Source organism: Taudactylus pleione, unplaced genomic scaffold (assembly GCF_031769625.1).
Source record: "Taudactylus pleione unplaced genomic scaffold, aTauple2 ptg001917l, whole genome shotgun sequence".
NCBI classification, from domain to species: Eukaryota; Metazoa; Chordata; class Amphibia; order Anura; family Myobatrachidae; genus Taudactylus; species Taudactylus pleione.
Genome location: NW_028286314.1, coordinates 62,897 through 83,900, shown reverse-complemented (window position 1 = coordinate 83,900; position 21,004 = coordinate 62,897). Strand labels below are relative to the sequence as shown.

At 47.1% G+C, this 21,004-nt stretch overlaps 1 protein-coding gene across 1 annotated transcript in view; it reads right to left on the bottom strand.

Annotated features, from left to right (window-relative positions):
• Positions 1 to 920: 920 nt before the first annotated feature.
• The window catches only part of LOC148436192 (chloride channel protein 2-like), a gene marked incomplete at its 5' end in the record, with an annotated part of 67,858 nt that continues 47,774 nt past the window's right edge, over positions 921 to 21,004 (bottom strand). Inside the window, 9 exons of the mRNA XM_088465223.1 lie at positions 921 to 1,094; positions 9,719 to 9,805; positions 16,160 to 16,264; positions 16,635 to 16,703; positions 16,908 to 16,969; positions 18,647 to 18,692; positions 19,540 to 19,676; positions 19,961 to 20,094; positions 20,258 to 20,471. Coding sequence (XP_088321349.1) covers positions 921 to 1,094; positions 9,719 to 9,805; positions 16,160 to 16,264; positions 16,635 to 16,703; positions 16,908 to 16,969; positions 18,647 to 18,692; positions 19,540 to 19,676; positions 19,961 to 20,094; positions 20,258 to 20,471 — 1,028 coding nt within the window. The remainder of the gene's footprint in view (positions 1,095 to 9,718; positions 9,806 to 16,159; positions 16,265 to 16,634; positions 16,704 to 16,907; positions 16,970 to 18,646; positions 18,693 to 19,539; positions 19,677 to 19,960; positions 20,095 to 20,257; positions 20,472 to 21,004) is intronic.

The window sequence follows — 21,004 nt, the reverse complement described above, 5'->3', positions numbered from 1 at the left end:
AGACCTTGAGGGACGTTCCCTTTAGTCCTGGATGCACTAATACATATATACCAATCAGTGTTTGGGCCTGGCATCTGGGCGCGTGTTTGGCATGTGATTTATCGAGTGGAGAACATCTTTCTGATATACATTTACAGATCTCAAAATCATAGTAATTAAAGCACTAGGTAATTGGTCAACTGATTGTTCGTTAATTTGACAATAAAACTATGTACACGGCACCATAAGGTTAGTCATTCTTGCGCTGGATGAAGGGGGAGGAGCCTGGCGACGCGCCATGTTGCCCGTTCAATGAGGTAAAATAGTCTAGTACAGGTAAGTATATAAATGTACCCGCTGTCCCGCCTTAATCAGAGAATGATCAGGATTTAATCTAAGAATAATAGGTGTAATGCGTTTCGTGGTGCCTCCATCCTGGGATGGCCAAAGTCTCCCCCAATGGGATTGTGTCTGGCGGTGCCTGGAGCAGGTCCTATTATCATATATCAGTCTCAGTAATGGAGGACACAGTACAGCACCTGTTACATAACAACGTACATATCGTCTATTTACAGATAAAAATACTGAGTGCGGGAGATTGGTCAGTAACGTCACCTGGTGCCCCGCTAGCATGTTATATGTGAGGACAACATGGGAGGGGTCATTTTATTTATCTGGGGTAACATGGAATAATTCGGAAGATAAATGTAAATGTTTGTGGCGTGAGATAGAGCATTAGGCCCTGTAGCCGCCATGGACGGGCGCTGCACGCAGTCAGCAGGTGAGGCGTCGCTGACATACATGACACAGAGTATTGCATTCTGCTTCCCCCCTTAGCTGACCGGATACAATCATCGCTGCTAACATGTACAGTATATAGCTCATATAGGAAGTGGGGAGTCCACAGCTATCAGTCCATCTCTCCACAACGCGGTGCAAGGTCACGATGATGGCGGCCTGGTTGTGGGCGTGATGTCCTCCTGAGGAGACTGACACTCCGGGGGCAGGTGAACCAGGGGCTGCAGGGAATAACTCTCCTGCCCATTGTCCTCTGGCTTGGGGGTTACCCGGGAGGTGAATGTTCCCTTCACTGTTCCCTGAACGGCGTCTTGCAGCTGTGGAAAGGCAGAAATTAGCGATGTAGATGTGTGACATCACTAGTAACCTCTATGACATCAGACACAGGTGTGTGACTAGTAACTATGACCTCATGAGCAGAAGTGAGGACACTGGACCCCAGCACAGTGATAGGCTGTGGCCAGGGGAACCCGGAGGAGAGGCCCAAGTGGGAAATGGGTGTCGTAATGACACTATTCGCATTATGGCGGAACTATGCCCTACTGCGCATTGCGTCTTAAAGCCCTGGACACACCCACTTCACTGCGCAGGGGAACACCCTTAAATTAATGAGCCTCCTGGGCATCCTAGGAGAAAATGTCGCTCTGCGTGGAGTGGTGTGATAAATTATACTCCGCTAGCAAACTATCGTTATATAGAGTATAGGATGGCACAGTATGTACAGTATATACTGATAGGTAAGCTGGGTGCTGGCTACAATAGGCCCTAGTATGTGTGTGTGATAGAGCGATAACACTGTTACTGTGCGGCCAGGACTTGGCGGGAATGACTGAATATCTGTAAATGAGCTGCGTAATACGGCAGCGCTCTATATACACACTGCGTAATATGGCAGCGCTCTATATACACTGTGTAATACGGCAGCGGTCTAAATACACTGTGTAATACGCCAGCGCTCTATACACACGGCCTAATACGCCCGCACTCTATATACACTGTGTAATACGCCAGCACTCTATATACACTGTGTAATACGCCAGCACTCTATATACACTGTGTAATACGCCAGCGCTCTATATACACTGTGTAATACGGCAGAGCTCTATATACACTGCGTAATACGCCAGCGCTCTATACACACTGTGTAATACGACAGCGCTCTATATACACCGTGTAATACGCCAGCGCTCTATATACACGGTCTAATACGCCAGCGCTCTATATACACTGTGTAATACGCCAGCGCTCTATATACACGGTCTAATACACCAGCGCTCTATATACACTGTGTAATAAGCCAGCGCTCTATATACACTGCGTAATACGGCAGCGCTCTATATACACACTGTGTAATACGCCAGCGCTCTATATACACGGCCTAATACGCCAGCACTGTATATACACGGTCTAATACGCCAGCGCTCTATATACACTGCCTAATACGCCAGCGCTCTATATACACTGCGTAATACGGCAGCACTCTATATACACTGTGTAATACGTCAGCGCTCTATATACACGGTGTAATACGCCAGCGCTCTATATACACGGTGTAATACGCCAGCGCTCTATATACACTATGTAATACGCCAGCGCTCTATATACACGGTGTAATACGCCAGCGCTCTATATACACGGTGTAATACGCCAGCGCTCTATATACACGGTGTAATACGCCAGCGCTCTATATACACGGCCTAATACGCCAGCGATCTATATACACTGCGTAAAACGGCAGCGCTCTATATACACTGCATAATACATCAGCACTCTATATACACACTGTGTAATACGCCAGCGCTCTATATACACGGCCTAATACGCCAGCACTCTATATACACGGTCTAATACGCTAGCGCTCTATATACACGGTCTAATATGCTAGCGCTCTATATACACGGTCAAATACGCCAGCGCTCTATATACACGGCCTAATACGCCAGCGCTCTATATACACTGCGTAATACACCAGCGCTCTATATACACTGCGTAATACGCCAGCGCTCTATATACACTGCGTAATACGGCAGCGCTCTATATACACACTGCGTAATACGCCAGCGCTCTATATACACGGCCTAATACGCCAGCGCTCTATATACACTGCATAATACATCAGCGCTCTATACACACGGTCTAATACGCCAGCGCTCTATATAAACTGTGTAATACGCCAGCGCTCTATATACACGGTCTAATACGCCAGCGCTCTATATAAACTGTGTAATACGCCAGCGCTCTATATAAACTGTGTAATACGCCAGCGCTCTATATACACGGTCTAAAACGCCAGCGCTCTATATACACGGTCTAATACGCCAGCGCTCTATATACACTGTGTAAAACGCCAGCGCTCTATATACACTGTGTAATACGCCAGCGCTCTATATACACTGTGTAATACGCCAGCGCTCTATATACACTGCGTAATACGCCAGCGCTCTATACACACTGTGTAATACGACAGCGCTCTATATACACCGTGTAATACGCCAGCGCTCAATATACACGGTCTAATACGCCAGCGCTCTATATACACTGTGTAATACGCCAGCGCTCTATATACACGGTCTAATACGCCAGCGCTCTATATACACTGTGTAATACGCCAGCGCTCTATATACACTGCGTAATACGGCAGCGCTCTATATACACACTGTGTAAAACACCAGCGCTCTATATACACGGCCTAATACGCCAGCACTGTATATACACGGTCTAATACGCCAGCGCTCTATATACACTGCCTAATACGCCAGCGCTCTATATACACTGCGTAATACGGCAGCGCTCTATATACACTGTGTAATACACCAGCACTCTATATACACTGTGTAATACGCCAGCGCTCTATATACACGGTGTAATACGCCAGCGCTCTATATACACGGTGTAATACGCCAGCGCTCTATATACACTGTGTAATACGCCAGCGCTCTATATACACGGTGTAATACGCCAGCGCTCTATATACACGATGTAATACGCCTGCGCTCTATATACACGGCCTAATACACCAGCGATCTATATACACTGCGTAAAACGGCAGCGCTCTATATACACTGCATAATACATCAGCACTCTATATACACACTGTGTAATACGCCAGCGCTCTATATACACGGCCTAATACGCCAGCACTCTATATACACGGTCTAATACGCTAGCGCTCTATATACACGGTCTAATACGCTAGCGCTTTATATACACGGTCAAATACGCCAGCGCTCTATATACACGGCCTAATACGCCAGCGCTCTATATACACTGCGTAATACACCAGCGCTCTATATACACTGCGTAATACGCCAGCGCTCTATATACACTGCGTAATACGCCAGCGCTCTATATACACACTGCGTAATACGCCAGCGCTCTATATACACGGCCTAATACGCCAGCGCTCTATATACACTGCATAATACATCAGCGCTCTATATACACGGTCTAATACGCCAGCGCTCTATATAAACTGTGTAATACGCCAGCGCTCTATATACACGGTCTAATACGCCAGCGCTCTATATAAACTGTGTAATACGCCAGCGCTCTATATAAACTGTGTAATACGCCAGCGCTCTATATACACGGTCTAATACGCCAGCGCTCTATATACACGGTCTAATACGCCAGCGCTTTATATACACTGTGTAAAACGCCAGCGCTCTATATACACTGTGTAATACGCCAGCGCTCTATATACACTGTGTAATACGCCAGCGCTCTCTATACACGGCCTAATACGCCAGCGCTCTATATACACGGCCTAATACGCCAGCGCTCTATATACACGGCCTAATACGCCAGCGCTCTGTATACACTGTGTAATACGCCAGCGCTCTATATACACGGCCTAATACGCCAGCGCTCTCTATACACTGTGTAATAGGCCAGCGCTCTCTATACACTGTGTAATAGGCCAGCACTCTATATACACTGTGTAATACGCCAGCACTCTATATACACACTGCGTAATATACGCCAGCGCTCTATATACACTGCGTAATACGCCAGCGCTCTATATACACACTGCGTAATATACGCCAGCGCTCTATATACACCGTGTAATACGCCAGCGCTCTATGGCCCTCATTCAGAGCCGCTCGTTAGCGGCAGTACGCTCGTTCCGAGCGATGTTTGCACATCTGCGCATGCGTACGGTTTTTAGTACGCATGCGCGAACCAGTCAGTGCGGCCGAAAATCGTTGGTACGCAATATAGCGAGGGCCTGCTATTTTGAGTGACAGAATGAGGCGTATGTGGGTGGTAACAGGGGAAGGTGCTTGAAAACGGGGAGTGGAGATCCGAACGCAGGCGTGCTTAAAGGTCAAAACGGGCGTTTTCTGGGTGTGCATATTTAAAACAGCAGCGTCATTGACCACGTCACTGGGTTATTTTATAGCCAGAACTGCTCGCAAATTTGTGGTAGCAAACACCAACCACAAGAATAGCGAGCAGTTCATACGCTGGTCGATGTACTCGATTAATCTAATAAATAGCGGACATGACGTATGGTGCGTGCGGCCAGGGGGCGTTTTTAACAAATAAACGAGCGTATGTTTTGCTCGCTCGTTCAGACTTAGAGGCGTGAACAGACTGCAATGTGCGTACGGATCATTTGAATAGCCACCCCTTGTTTTTAAACGAGCGACCACAAATAGCGAACGGCTCTGAATCAGGCCCTATATACACACTGTGTAATACGCCAGCGCTCTCTATACACTGGGTAATACATCAGCGCTCTATATACACGGTCTAATACGCCAGCGCTCTATATAAACTGTGTAATACGCCAGCGCTCTATATACACGGTCTTATACGCCAGCGCTCTATATACACGGTCTAATACGCCAGCGCTCTATATACACTGTGTAAAACGCCAGCGCTCTATATACACTGTGTAATACGCCAGCGCTCTCTATACACTGTGTAATACGCCAGCGCTCTCTATACACGGCCTAATACGCCAGCGCTCTATATACACGGCCTAATACGCCAGCGCTCTATATACACGGCCTAATACGCCAGCGCTCTATATACAAGGCCTAATACGCCAGCGCTCTCTATATATAGAGCCAGCGCTCTATATACAAGGCCTAATACGCCAGCGCTCTATATACACCGTGTAATACGCCAGCGCTCTATATACACTGCGTAATACGCCAGCGCTCTCTATACACTGTGTAATACGCCAGCGCTATCTATACACTGTGTAATACGCCAGCGCTCTATATACACACTGTGTAATACGCAAGCGCTCTCTATACACTGTGTAATACATCAGCGCTCTATATACACGGTCTAATACGCCAGCGCTCTATATAAACTGTGTAATACGCCAGCGCTCTATATACACGGTCTAATACGCCAGCGCTCTATATACACGGTCTAATACGCCAGCGCTCTATATACACTGTGTAAAACGCCAGCGCTCTATATACACTGTGTAATACGCCAGCGCTCTCTATACACTGTGTAATACGCCAGCGCTCTCTATACACGGCCTAATACGCCAGCGCTCTATATACACGGCCTAATACGCCAGCGCTCTATATACACGGCCTAATACGCCAGCGCTCTATATACAAGGCCTAATACGCCAGCGCTCTCTATACACTGTGTAATACGCCAGCGCTCTATATACACGGCCTAATAAGCCAGCGCTCTCTATACACTGTGTAATAGGCCAGCGCTCTCTATACACTGTGTAATAGGCCAGCGCTCTATATGCACTGTGTAATACGCCAGCGCTCTATATGCACTGTGTAATACGCCAGCGCTCTATATGCACTGTGTAATACGCCAGCGCTCTCTATACACTGCGTAATACGCCAGCGCTCTCTATACACTGCGTAATACGCCAGCGTTCTATATACACTGCGTAATACGCCAGCGCTCTATATACACTGCGTAATACGCCAGCGCTCTATATACACTGCGTAATACGACAGCGCTCTATATACACTGCGTAATACGCCAGCGCTCTATATACACTGTGTAATACGCCAGCGCTCTATATACACTGTGTAATACGCCAGCGCTCTATATACACTGTGTAATACGCCAGCGCTCTATATACACTGGGTAATACGCCAGCGCTCTATATACACACTGCGTAATATACGCCAGCGCTCTATATACACCGTGTAATACGCCAGCGCTCTATATACACTGCGTAATACGGCAGCGCTCTATATACACTGTGTAATACGCAAGCGCTCTCTATACACTGTGTAATACGCCAGCGCTCTCTATACACTGTGTAATACGCCAGTGCTCTCTATACACTGTGTAATACGCCAGCGCTCTCTATACACGGTGTAATATGCCAGCGCTCTATATACACACTGTGTAATACGCCAGCGCTCTCTATACACTGTGTAATACGGCAGCGCTCTCTATACACTGTGTAATACGCCAGCGCTCTATATACACTGTGTAATACGCCAGCGCTCTATATACACTGCGTAATACGCCAGCACTCTATATACACACTGCGTAATATACGCCACCGCTCTATATACACCGTGTAATACGCCAGCGCTCTATATACACTGCGTAATACGCCAGCGTTCTCTATACACTGTGTAATACGCCAGCGCTCTCTATACACTGTGTAATACGCCAGCGCTCTATATACACACTGTGTAATACGCCAGCGCTCTCTATACACTGTGTAATACATCAGCGTTGTATATACACGGTCTAATACGCCAGCGCTCTATATAAACTGTGTAATACGCCAGCGCTCTATATACACGGTCTAATACGCCAGCGCTCTATATACACGGTCTAATACGCCAGTGCTCTATATACACGGCCTAATACGCCAGCGCTCTATATACAAGGCCTAATACGCCAGCGCTCTCTATACACTGTGTAATACGCCAGCGCTCTATATACACGGCCTAATACGCCAGCGCTCTCTATACACTGTGTAATAGGCCAGCGCTCTCTATACACTGTGTAATAGGCCAGCGCTCTATATGCACTGTGTAATACGCCAGCGCTCTATATACACTGTGTAATACGCCAGCGCTCTATATACACTGTGTAATACGCCAGCGCTCTCTATACACTGTGTAATACGCCAGCGCTCTCTATACACTGTGTAATACGCCAGCGCTCTATATACACTGTGTAATACGACAGCGCTCTATATACACTGCGTAATACGCCAGCGCTCTATATACACTGTGTAATACGCCAGCGCTCTATATACACTGTGTAATACGCCAGCACTCTATATACACTGTGTAATACGCCAGCACTCTATATACACACTGCGTAATATACGCCAGCACTCTATATACACCGTGTAATACGCCAGCGCTCTATATACACTGCGTAATACGCCAGCGCTCTATATACACTGTGTAATACGCCAGCGCTCTCTATACACTGTGTAATAAGCCAGCGCTCTCTTTACACTGTGTAATACGCCAGCACTCTATATACACTGTGTAATACGCCAGCGCTCTATATACACTGTGTAATACACCAGCACTCTATATACACACTGCGTAATATACGCCAGCACTCTATATACACAGTGTAATACGCCAGCGCTCTATATACACTGCGTAATATGGCAGTGCTCTATATACACTGTGTAATACGCCAGCGCTCTCTATACACTGTGTAATACACCAGCACTCTATATACACACTGCGTAATATACGCCAGCACTCTATATACACAGTGTAATACGCCAGCGCTCTATATACACTGCGTAATATGGCAGTGCTCTATATACACTGTGTAATACGCCAGCGCTCTCTATACACTGTGTAATACGCCAGCGCTCTCTATACACTGTGTAATACGCCAGCGCTCTCTATACACGGTGTAATACGCCAGCGCTCTCTATACACACTGTGTAATACGCCAGCGCTCTCTATACACTGTGTAATACGGCAGCGCTCTCTATACACTGTGTAATACGCCAGCGCTCTATATACACTGTGTAATACGCCAGCGCTCTATATACACTGCGTAATACGCCAGCACTCTATATACACACTGCGTAATATACGCCACCGCTCTATATACACCGTGTAATACGCCAGCGCTCTGTATACACTGCGTAATACGCCAGCGCTCTCTATACACTGTGTAATACGCCAGCGCTCTCTATACACTGTGTAATACGCCAGCGCTCTATATACACACTGTGTAATACGCCAGCGCTCTCTATACACTGTGTAATACGCCAGCGCTCTCTATACACGGTGTAATACGCCAGCGCTCTCTATACACGGTGTAATATGCCAGCGCTCTCTATACATGGTGTAATATGCCAGCGCTCTCTATACACTGTGTAATACGCCAGCTGTCTCCATACACGGTCTAATACGCCAGCGCTCTCTATACACTCTGTAATACGCCAGCGCTCACTGTACACGGTCTAATACGTCAGCGCTCAATATACACGGTCTAATACGCCAGCGCTCTAAAAACACGGTCTAATACGCCAGCGCTCTATATACACGGTCTAATACGCCAGCGCTCTATATACACGGTCTCATACGCCAGCGCTCTATATACACTGTAATACGCCAGCGCTCTATATACACTGTGTAATACGCCAGCGCTCTATATACACACTGCGTAATATACGCCACCGCTCTATATACACCGTGTAATACGCCAGCGCTCTATATACACTGCGTAATACGCCAGCGCTCTCTATACACTGTGTAATACGCCAGCGCTCTATATACACTGTAGTACGCCAGCGCTATATATACACTGTGTAATACGCCAGCGCTCTATATACACTGTGTAATAACAAGCCAGCGCTCTATAAACAAAGAACGATAATAAGTTACCTCACTGCCCATGCAGATGCCTGACAGCTCACTGACGTCTACATGCTTAGTTTAGCTGAACACATTTCTACATAGACACCTTTCTGGCAAAGACGTGATGTCATAATTACCTCACGCAGGGACACCACGCCCACCAGCCTTCCCGTACTGGTGACGTAAGCCATGCGCAGCCCCAGGAGATTAAACAGGTCGTAGCACTGGGGAGATAGGAGGAAGAGTTATTGCATATACATCACATCATATATACATTACATACATTTCATATACATCACATATACATTGCATACATTGCATATACATCACATACACATTGCATATACATCACATATACATTGCATATACATCACATCACATATACATTGCATATACATCACACATACATTACATACATTGCATATACATCACATCACATATACATCACACATACATTACATACATTGCATATACATCACATCACATCTACATTGCATATACATTACATATACATCACATCACATATACATTGCATATACATCACATACACATTGCATATATATCACATATATATTACATACATTGCATATACATCACATATATACTGCATATACATCACATATACATTACATACATTGCATATACATCACATCTACATTGCATATACATTACATACATTACATATACATCACATCACATATACATTGCATATACATCTTATACACATTGTATATACATCACATATACATTACATACATTGCATATACATCACATATATACTGCATATACATCACATATACATTACATACATTGTATATACATCACATACACATTGCATATAGATCACATATACATTACATACATTGCATATACATCACATACACATTGCATATACATCACATCACATATACTTGCATATAAATCACATCCCATATACATTACATACAGTGCATATACATCACATACACAGTGCATATACATCACATACACATATACATCACATACACATTGCATATACATCACATACATTGCATATACATCACATATACATTACATCACATCACATATACATTACATCACATACACAGTGCATATACATCACATCACATATACATCACATACACAGTGCATATACATCACATATACATCACATCACATATACATTACATCACATCACATACACAGTGCATATACATCACATCACATATACATCACATACACAGTGCATATACATCACATCACATATACATCACATACACAGTGCATATACATCACATCACATATACATCACATACACAGTGCATATACATCACATCACATATACATCACATCACATATACATTACATCACATCACATACACAGTGCATATACATCACATCACATATACATCACATACACAGTGCATATACATCACATCACATATACATCACATACACAGTGCATATACATCACATCACATATACATCACATACACAGTGCATATACATCACATCACATATACATTACATCACATATACATCACATATACATCACATACACAGTGCATATAACATCACATCACATACACAGTGCATATACATCACATACACAGTGCATATATATCACATACACAGTGCATATACATCACATCACATATACATTACATCACATACACAGTGCATATACATCACATCACATATACATCACATACACAGTGCATATACATCACATCACATATACAGTGCATATACATCACATCACATATACATCACCTATACATGACATACACAGTGCATATACATCACATCAAATCATATACATTGCATATACATCACATATACATTACATCGCATATACATCACATCGCATATACATCACATATACATCACATCGCATATACATCACATATACATCACATCACATATACATTGCATATACATCACATCACATATACATTGCATCGCATATACATCACATACATTGCATGTAATGCAGCTGTGCCACCAGGCCATGCAGTGACATGCTCTGCGTGTCTGTCTTTCTGTACAGAGCAGTGTAGTGTAGGGGCCTATATGCAGCTGTGGCCCCCAGGCCATGCAGTGACATGCTCTGTGTCTGTCTTTCTGTACAGAGCAGTGTAGTGTAATGGCCTATATGCAGCTGTGGCCCCCAGGCCATGCAGTGACATGCTCTGAGTGTCTGTCTTTCTATACAGAGCAGTGTAGTGTAGGGGCCTATATGCAGCTGTGGCCCCCAGGCCATGCAGTGACATGCTCTGAGTGTCTGTCTTTCTATACAGAGCAGTGTAGTGTAGGGCCTATATGCAGCTGTGGCCCCCAGGCCATGCAGTGACATGCTCTGTGTCTGTCTTTCTATACAGAGCAGTGTAGTGTAGGGCCTATATGCAGCTGTGGCCCCCAGGCCATGCAGTGACATGCTCTGAGTGTCTGTCTTTCTATATAGAGCAGTGTAGTGTAGGGCCTATATGCAGCTGTGGCCCCCAGGCCATGCAGTGACATGCTCTGAGTGTCTGTCTTTCTGTACAGAGCAGTGTAGTGTAGGGCCTATATGGAGCTGTGACCCCCAGGCCATGCAGTGACATACTCTGAGTGTCTGTCTTTCTGTACAGAGCAGTGTAGTGTAATGGCCTATATGCAGCTGTGGCCACAGGCCATGCAGTGACATGCTATGAGTGTCTGTATTTCTGTACAGAGCAGTGTAGTGTAAGGGCCTATATGCAGCTGTGGCCCCAGGCCATGCAGTGACATGCTCTGAGTGTCTGTCTTTCTATACAGAGCAGTGTAGTGTAGGGGCCTATATGCAGCTGTGGGCCCCAGGCCATGCAGTGACATGCTCTGAGTGTCTGTCTCTCTGTACAGAGCAGTGTAGTGTAAGGGCCTATATGCAGCTGTGGCCCCAGGCCATGCAGTGACATGCTCTGAATGTCTGTCTTTCTGTACAGAGCAGTGTAGTGTAGGGCCTATATGCAGCTGTGGCCCCCAGGCCATGCAGTGACATGCTCTGAGTGTCTGTATTTCTGTACAGAGCAGTGTAGTGTAAGGGCCTATATGCAGCTGTGGCCCCAGGCCATGCAGTGACATGCTCTGAGTGTCTGTATTTCTGTACAGAGCAGTGTAGTGTAAGGGCCTATATGCAGCTGTGGCCCCAGGCCATGCAGTGACATGCTCTGAGTGTCTGTCTCTCTGTACAGAGCAGTGTAGTGTAAGGGCCTATATGCAGCTGTGGCCCCAGGCCATGCAGTGACATGCTCTGAATGTCTGTCTTTCTGTACAGAGCAGTGTAGTGTTAGGGCCTATATGCAGCTGTGGCCCCCAGTCCATGCAGTGACATGCTCTGAGTGTCTGTCTTCTGTACAGAGCAGTGTAGTGTAATGGCCTATATGCAGCTGTGGCCCCAGGCCATGCAGTGACATGCTCTGAGTGTCTGTCTTTCTGTACAGAGCAGTGTAGTGTAGGGCCTATATGCAGCTGTGGCCCCCAGGCCATGCAGTGACATGTTCTGAGTGTCTGTCTTTCTATACAGAGCAGTGTAGTGTAAGGGCCTATATGCAGCTGTGGCCCCAGGCCATGCAGTGACATGCTCTGAGTGTCTGTCTTTCTGTACAGAGCAGTGTAGTGTAGGGCCTATATGCAGCTGTGGCCCCCAGGCCATGCAGTGACATGCTCTGAGTGTCTGTCTTTCTATACACAGCAGTGTAGTGTAGGGCCTATATGCAGCTGTGGCCCCCAGGTCATGCAGTGACATGCTCTGAGTGTCTGTCTTTCTATACAGAGCAGTGTAGTGTAAGGGCCTATATGCAGCTGTGGCCCCAGGCCATGCAGTGACATGCTCTGAGTGTCTGTCTTTCTGTACAGAGCAGTGTAGTGTAGGGCCTATATGCAGCTGTGGCCCCCAGGTCATGCAGTGACATGCTCTGAGTGTCTGTCTATCTGTACAGAGCAGTGTAGTGTAGGGGCCTATATGTAGCTGTGGCCCCCAGGCCATGCAGTGACATGCTCTGAGTGTCTGTCTTTCTATACAGAGCAGTGTAGTGTAGGGCCTATATGCAGCTGTGGCCCCCAGGTCAAGCAGTGACATGCTCTGAGTGTCTGTCTTTCTGTACAGAGCAGTGTAGTGCAGGGGCCTATATGCAGCTGTGGCCCCCAGGCCATGCAATGACATGCGCTGAGTGTCTGTCTTTCTGTACAGAGCAGTGTAGTGTAGGGACCTATATGCAGCTGTGGCCCCCAGGCCATGCAGTGACATGCTCTGAGTGTCTGTCTTTCTGTACAGAGCAGTGTAGTGTAAGGGCCTATATGCAGCTGTGGCCCCAGGCCATGCAGTGACATGCTCTGAGTGTCTGTCTTTCTGTACAGAGCAGTGTAGTGTAGGGCCTATATGCAGCTGTGGCCCCCAGGTCATGCAGTGACATGCTCTGAGTGTCTGTCTATCTGTACAGAGCAGTGTAGTGTAGGGGCCTATATGTAGCTGTGGCCCCAGGCCATACAGTGACATGCTCTGAGTGTCTGTCTTTCTGTACAGAGCAGTGTAGTGTAGGGCCTATATGCAGCTGTGACCCCCAGGCCATGCAGTGGCATGCTCTGAGTGTCTGTATTTCTGTACAGAGCAGTGTAGTGTAAGGGCCTATATGCAGCTGTGGCCCCAGGCCATGCAGTGACATGCTCTGAGTGTCTGTATTTCTGTACAGAGCAGTGTAGTGTAAGGGCCTATATGCAGCTGTGGCCCCAGGCCATGCAGTGACATGCTCTGAGTGTCTGTCTTTCTGTACAGAGCAGTGTAGTGTAAGGGCCTATATGCAGCTGTGGCCCCAGGCCATGCAGTGACATGCTCTGAATGTCTGTCTTTCTGTACAGAGCAGTGTAGTGTTAGGGCCTATATGCAGCGGTGGCCCCCAGTCCATGCAGTGACATGCTCTGAGTGTCTGTATTTCTGTACAGAGCAGTGTAGTGTAAGGGCCTATATGCAGCTGTGGCCCCAGGCCATGCAGTGACATGCTCTGAGTGTCTGTCTTTCTGTACAGAGCAGTGTAGTGTAGGGCCTATATGCAGCTGTGACCCCCAGGCCATGCAGTGACATGCTCTGAGTGTCTGTCTTTCTGTACAGAGCAGTGTAGTGTAGGGGCCTATATGCAGCTGTGGCCCCCAGGTCATGCAGTGACATGCTCTGAGTGTCTGTCTTTCTGTACAGAGCAGTGTAGTGCAGGGGCCTATATGCAGCTGTTGCCCCCAGGCCATGCAGTGACATGCTCTGAGTGTCTGTCTTTCTGTACAGAGCAGTGTAGTGTAGGGGCCTATATGCAGCTGTGGCCCCCAGGCCATGCAGTGACATGCTCTGAGTGTCTGTCTTTCTGTACAGAGCAGTGTAGTGTAAGGGCCTATATGCAGCTGTGGCCCCCAGTCCATGCAGTGACATGCTCTGAGTGTCTGTCTTTCTATACAGAGCAGTATAGTGTAAGGGCCTATATGCAGCTGTGGCCCCCAGGCCATGCAGTGACATGCTCTGAGTGTCTGTATTTCTGTACAGAGCAGTGTAGTGTAAGGGCCTATATGCAGCTGTGGCCCCCAGGCCATGCAGTGACATGCTCTGAGTGTCTGTATTTCTGTACAGAGCAGTGTAGTGTAAGGGCCTATATGCAGCTGAGGCCCCCAGGCCATGCAGTGACATGCTCTGAGTGTCTGTATTTCTGTACAGAGCAGTGTAGTGTAAGCGCCTATATGCAGCTGTGGCCCCCAGGCCATGCAGTGACATGCTATGAGTGTCTGTATTTCTGTACAGAGCAGTGTAGTGTAAGGGCCTATATGCAGCTGTGGCCCCAGGCCATGCAGTGACATGCTCTGAGTGTCTGTCTTTCTGTACAGAGCAGTGTAGTGTAAGGGCCTATATGCAGCTGTGGCCCCCAGGCCATGCAGTGACATGCTCTGAGTGTCTGTATTTCTGTACAGTGCAGTGTAATGTAGGGCCTATATGCAGCTGTGGCCCCAGGCCATGCAGTGACATGCTCTGAGTGTCTGTCTTTCTGTACAGAGCAGTGTAGTGTAAGGGCCTATATGCAGCTGTGGCCCCCAGGCCATGCAGTGACATGCTCTGAGTGTCTGTCTTTCTGTACAGAGCAGTGTAGTGTAAGGGCCTATATGCAGCTGTGGCCCCCAGGCCATGCAGTGACATGCTCTGAGTGTCTGTCTTTCTGTACAGAGCAGTGTAGTGTAGGGGCCTATATGCAGCTGTGACCCCCAGGCCATGCAGTGACATGCTCTGAGTGTCTGTCTTTCTGTACAGAGCAGTGTAGTGTTAGGGCCTATATGTAGCTGTGGCCCCCAGGCCATGCAGTGACATGCTCTGAGTGTCTGTCTTTCTGTACAGAGCAGTGTAGTGTAGGGGCCTATATGCAGCTGTGGCCCCAGGCCATGCAGTGACAGTGTAGAAATAAAGTAACTTAATATGTTACACCCAGGTGTTAAACTACTGTCGGTAAAATAAAGCGTCAGAGAGATCTTCTGGCTTTGCCCCCCTCACCCTTGTTAAGGTAACTGAGATGAGCAGTCTTCTATTATCCTCCATCAGTGCTAAGTGATCTCACCTGGTACAGAGTCTGTTTCTCCACCAGTCTGTACGGAGCTGGATTGATTGTCAGCTCCTCTACCGGTACCACCTCGTTGAGCTGACGGCACTCCCACTCTTCCACCTGCAAAACAGGCGTACGTCAGGTGCAACAATGTATATTCCTCCGTCCTATAGTGTTAGTTATAGACTGGAAAGCGGCATTACCCTATTGGTATACAGTATAATGTAATGAAGTGCCATATACAGAAGAATATCAGCCTGTGTTATGCCCGCACAGTAATGACTTGCAGATATTAATTTGCCCAACGGTAAATGATGCCCATGGCGTTCACCGATGTAACATGATGCAAACTGTGGTGAATAGACAACTAGAACATGAATCAAGCTCTAGGTGTGGGCATTCGATATGTAGCCCCCGCCATGTGCTGTCGCTGTTCTTACCCAAAATTCACTGAGCGCCGTGTTGAACGAGCCCTTACAGTCCCACTCACCATTCTTAGGTACTGGTGCCGGAACTTCGTGGAGCGCCTCCTGCGTCCTTCGGGCTTCTGTCTCTGTGTCTGGGGATGACATAACATGGGAGACCTGTCAGGTGTCTGCAGTCACAGTATGTGCCCTCTCCCTACACCATACTGAGCCAGGCCATGGTGGTCCCATTGCACTAGCACTCATGGTTCTACAGCCAGTAGTAGTGACCCAACAAGAGTAAGGGATCATTTCTGTGTAGGGCTCTAGGCTGCCAGGGATGGGTCCTCGTCTCTCACCTCTTCACTCTCATACGTCACAGTGTCCTGAGCATTGTACGTTGTCTCTGCATTTTCCGAATCTGCCCAGATGGAGGAATAGAGGTTTAGTTACATTGAGCAAATAATCAGGAGAAGCTAACCAACTCTCCACCCAACAGAACTACTGACTCCAATGACAGAAGACCTCCCCATCCCTGGTGTAATCAGTGATATAAGAGTCATTCAGTGTAACGGCAGAAAGAGACACATTGTCCATCTGATCTCCCACTACAGAGTGTGTAACACTAGCACCCCGCATAATAGAACTATGTGATTGCGGTATGTGCGCTCTACCTCCCGGTTGTCCTGTTTACTTCTTTACGCTTTATTGCACATAGAAGAGGCATTCACCATTGGTCTGTAATACTTATCCCATAAGTGTCCCCATGAGAGTCAGGACCTTCCACTTTCTCTGCTGTTTAAGTGCATGGTTGAGGATACACAGAGGACCTCATTCAGAGTTGGTCGAAGCGGCCGCACGGTCGTACGGGAAAAGGGACCGGATATGCAAATGATTCCCTCGCAAGTTGCATCCCTAAGTTCGGATCGGTAGTTGGCCGACCAGGGGGAGGAAGCGGCCGGAAGACAAAAAAAATACGCCCCCTTCTCGTATGCATTGCACGTCATCTCCGGGCATATAAGGATTAATCGAGACCATCGGAACTGGTCGTAGAGCTTAAGGTTGACCATACCCTCTCTTAAGCTCTACGATCATGTCAGTGTAAAAACCTCCCATGTCACATGTGCCATGACACTACTTTGTTAATTATGCACTCCCATAATCCGTATGCACTCCCATAAAACACCGTTCGCATAATTAGGCACGCCTGCGTTCGGATTTCCACTCCCCCGTTTTCAAGCACCTTCCCCTGTTACCACCCACAAACGCCTCCATCTGTCACTCAAACTACCGACCTGGTTGTGTTCAAGGAGAGAGAAATTTCTGATCGTAGCGGCTAGTTTGCGCACACGCATTGCGAACTTTACGCATGCGCAGTATAGCGAACATCGGTGGAGTACGACCGTGCGGCCGCTTCGACCAACTCTGAATGAGGTCCAGAGACCTTATTGCCCCTGATCTCCCCTCACTCTGATAAGATCATTCCTCTGTCTGCACTACAGGCTGACGCATCTCGAATGCCCCCTGCATCCCTGTACTGGAGATTCTTAATGTCGGCCACGCATGGGCTGATCCTGACACTCGGACCGAGCGCCAGGATCAGATGACAATTTGACCGCACAGGAACTCTGTCAATGTGATAATAGTTTACTGATTCTTAAGAGGAAGAGTCAAAGTAAGAAAATATGTAGACATAACACACTGTAAGAGGAGCCTACACACTTGGCGATTTTTTTTACATGATTTGCCCGATTCCGATGAATCGTGACGACAAATCGTGTAAAATATGCCCAAATTGTGAGTTTCCACTCACGATCACGATGCGCATACCCGCAGGTCACATCTTCAGATCTGCCATGCTGTAGGGCAGATCTGACAATCTGTCACGATACACTGGCATAGTTAGGAAGCACGATAGATCGTTTGACACATTGGACAGTTTTTAACACCAAATCGTGCCCACGACTGCCGGGGAGCTGCTGGAGAGAGTTCAAGGGGAAATCGGACACGATGTCGGATCGTGAGCACATCGCCAAGCTTGTAGGCACCTTAACTGTGAAGTGATAACTAGCAGGAAATAATAACCGTAAATACTCACCAGATCTGGACAATTTGGATCTGCCAGTGGAATTATCCCCTAGAGACTGAAATGTAAGAAATAAGGTTATACAAGTGTCTAGCCTTCAGTCTGCTCCACATCCAGCTGCTCTATCATCTTCCTACCATCGTCCATTACCCTACAGCTCTCCCTCTATCTCTAACATCACTTTATATAATCCTTCTTTTCACATGTCTCTGACATGGTTCCATCATCCCCTTCATCACCCCTGCTCTATCATCTTCCTGTTCCCACCGCCATCCTTTACCCTACAGCTCTATCTCTATCTCCAACATCACTTTATGTAATCCTTCTCACATGTCTCTGACATGTTCCCATCATCCCCTCCATCACCCCTGCTCTATCATCTTCCTGTTCCCACCACCATCCTTTACCCTACAGCTCTATCTCTATCTCCAACATCACTTTATGTAATCCTTCTTCTCACATGTCTCTGACATGTTCCCATCATCCCCTCCATCACGACTGCTCTGTCATCTTCCTGTTCCCACCACCATCCACCCAAAAGCGGTCTCTCTCTATCTCTTACACCACTTTATTCCATTTCTCTTCCCTCCAAATGCTCTATCATCTTCCTGTTCTCACTACCGTCCTTTACCCAAAGCCCTTTGCCTGCTTTATAATCAGAGTTGTTTCATATGGCTTATAGCATTTGCTTACATACCTGCTGTTATTACAGGTATGAGTCTTTCGTTGACGGCTAGTATGGTTAAGGGTAATGTACGTCTCTTTTAAAGGTTAGGGGGGCACCATGTGGCCTCTGAGGTGTTTCTGGTTGCCTATCCCTGCTCTAACAATTAAATCTGTCTCCTCAAGTGTCTCCCACACATTCCTGACATCTCCTCCACCCAACTCCCAACTTGTTCTCTCACAGTCACTGTTAGATTGTGGTCCATGTTGTTCCCAGTCTGGTCCATCATATATTGGATCCTCCGCTCTGTGCTAAGCTGATCTGACAGGAGTTTGCTGAGAGTTTTCCGGCTGACAGAACCAAGGAGGATCTTAGAATCTGGTGGAAGGAAGAGACTTATAAGGCATACTGGGGAGATTGATGACAATGGCATGCTGATAGCTTGAGAAACAGGGTGATGGAGAGATGTAAATCAGCATGAAGGCTGGAAATGCGTGCCACTCAGATACAGGCCCCATGGTCTTTGTAGACCTACTGTCTACTGGGTTACAGATTTCTCTTGAACTTGGATGTTAGTTAATGGTGAGCCATAGAAAGGAGAGAAAGGTACATTAGAGGACAAAAATAGAGCAGAAGAATGAATGAAACATAAGAGGAAGAACCTTCAGCATCCACTATGGGGAACTGCTTCAGATCAGGCGATTTCAGGATAGTCCGGATGTCCTTGTATTTAAATCCTTGCACCAGATATTGCAGGTCCGTCACCATGAAGTCCTCAGCACATACATCATGAGCACTAGGAATGAAAACAAGATTGTGGATTACACCAGTCATACCCACGCAACTCCAGTGACTAAGGATTCATATGCCCGGGCTAAGTTACCCAGACTCCTGTCCAGCCCGGACTGTCCTGTCATTCCCACCAGGGTCACCAACCCTCACTTCCAGTCCAGTTTTACCTGTTCTTTCCCATCGCCAGTTTTGGGAGATATGGAAGTTTCTTGATAATGACAATAAGGTCAAAAAATGAGTTCTGGCAACTTTGGCTGATGGCATTTGCTATAAGAACTGCAATCAGGACAGGAAGAATATGGGACATTTGTCCTGTTAATTCAAATACGAGCAGAGCTGTAGAGATGGTATGAGTCACAGCTCCAGAATAAGCTGCAGCACCTGCAAGAGAAGAGACAGATTTAATGCAGGCAGAAATCAGTGATGGAGGGTGAGGAGAGGACACCAGGGGGGGATAGAGAGCAAGGAGAAGGACAGAGACAGTGATGGAGGGTGAGGAGAGGACACCAGGGGGGGATAGAGAGCAAGGAGAAGGACAGAGACAGTGATGGAGAGCAAGGAGAGGACATAGTGGGAGAGAAAGCAAGGAGGGAAGGGAGACAGTGATTTAGAATGAGGAGAGGGGAACACGGAGAGACTGAGGAGGAGAGGGAGACAGTGGAGATGGAGAGACAGTGATGGAGGGGGAGGCAGTGATGGAGAGTGAGGATAGGACACAGTGGAAGAGAAAGCAAGGAGGGAAGGGAGACAGTGATTTAGGGTGAGGAGAGGGGAACACAGGGAGAGACCTTGAGGAGGGGGTAGTGATAGAGAATGAGGAGAGGGGGGAGAGTGATAGAGAATGAGGAGAGGGGGAGAGTGATAGAGAATGAGGAGAGGGGGAGAGTGATAGAGAATGAGGAGAGGGGAAGTGA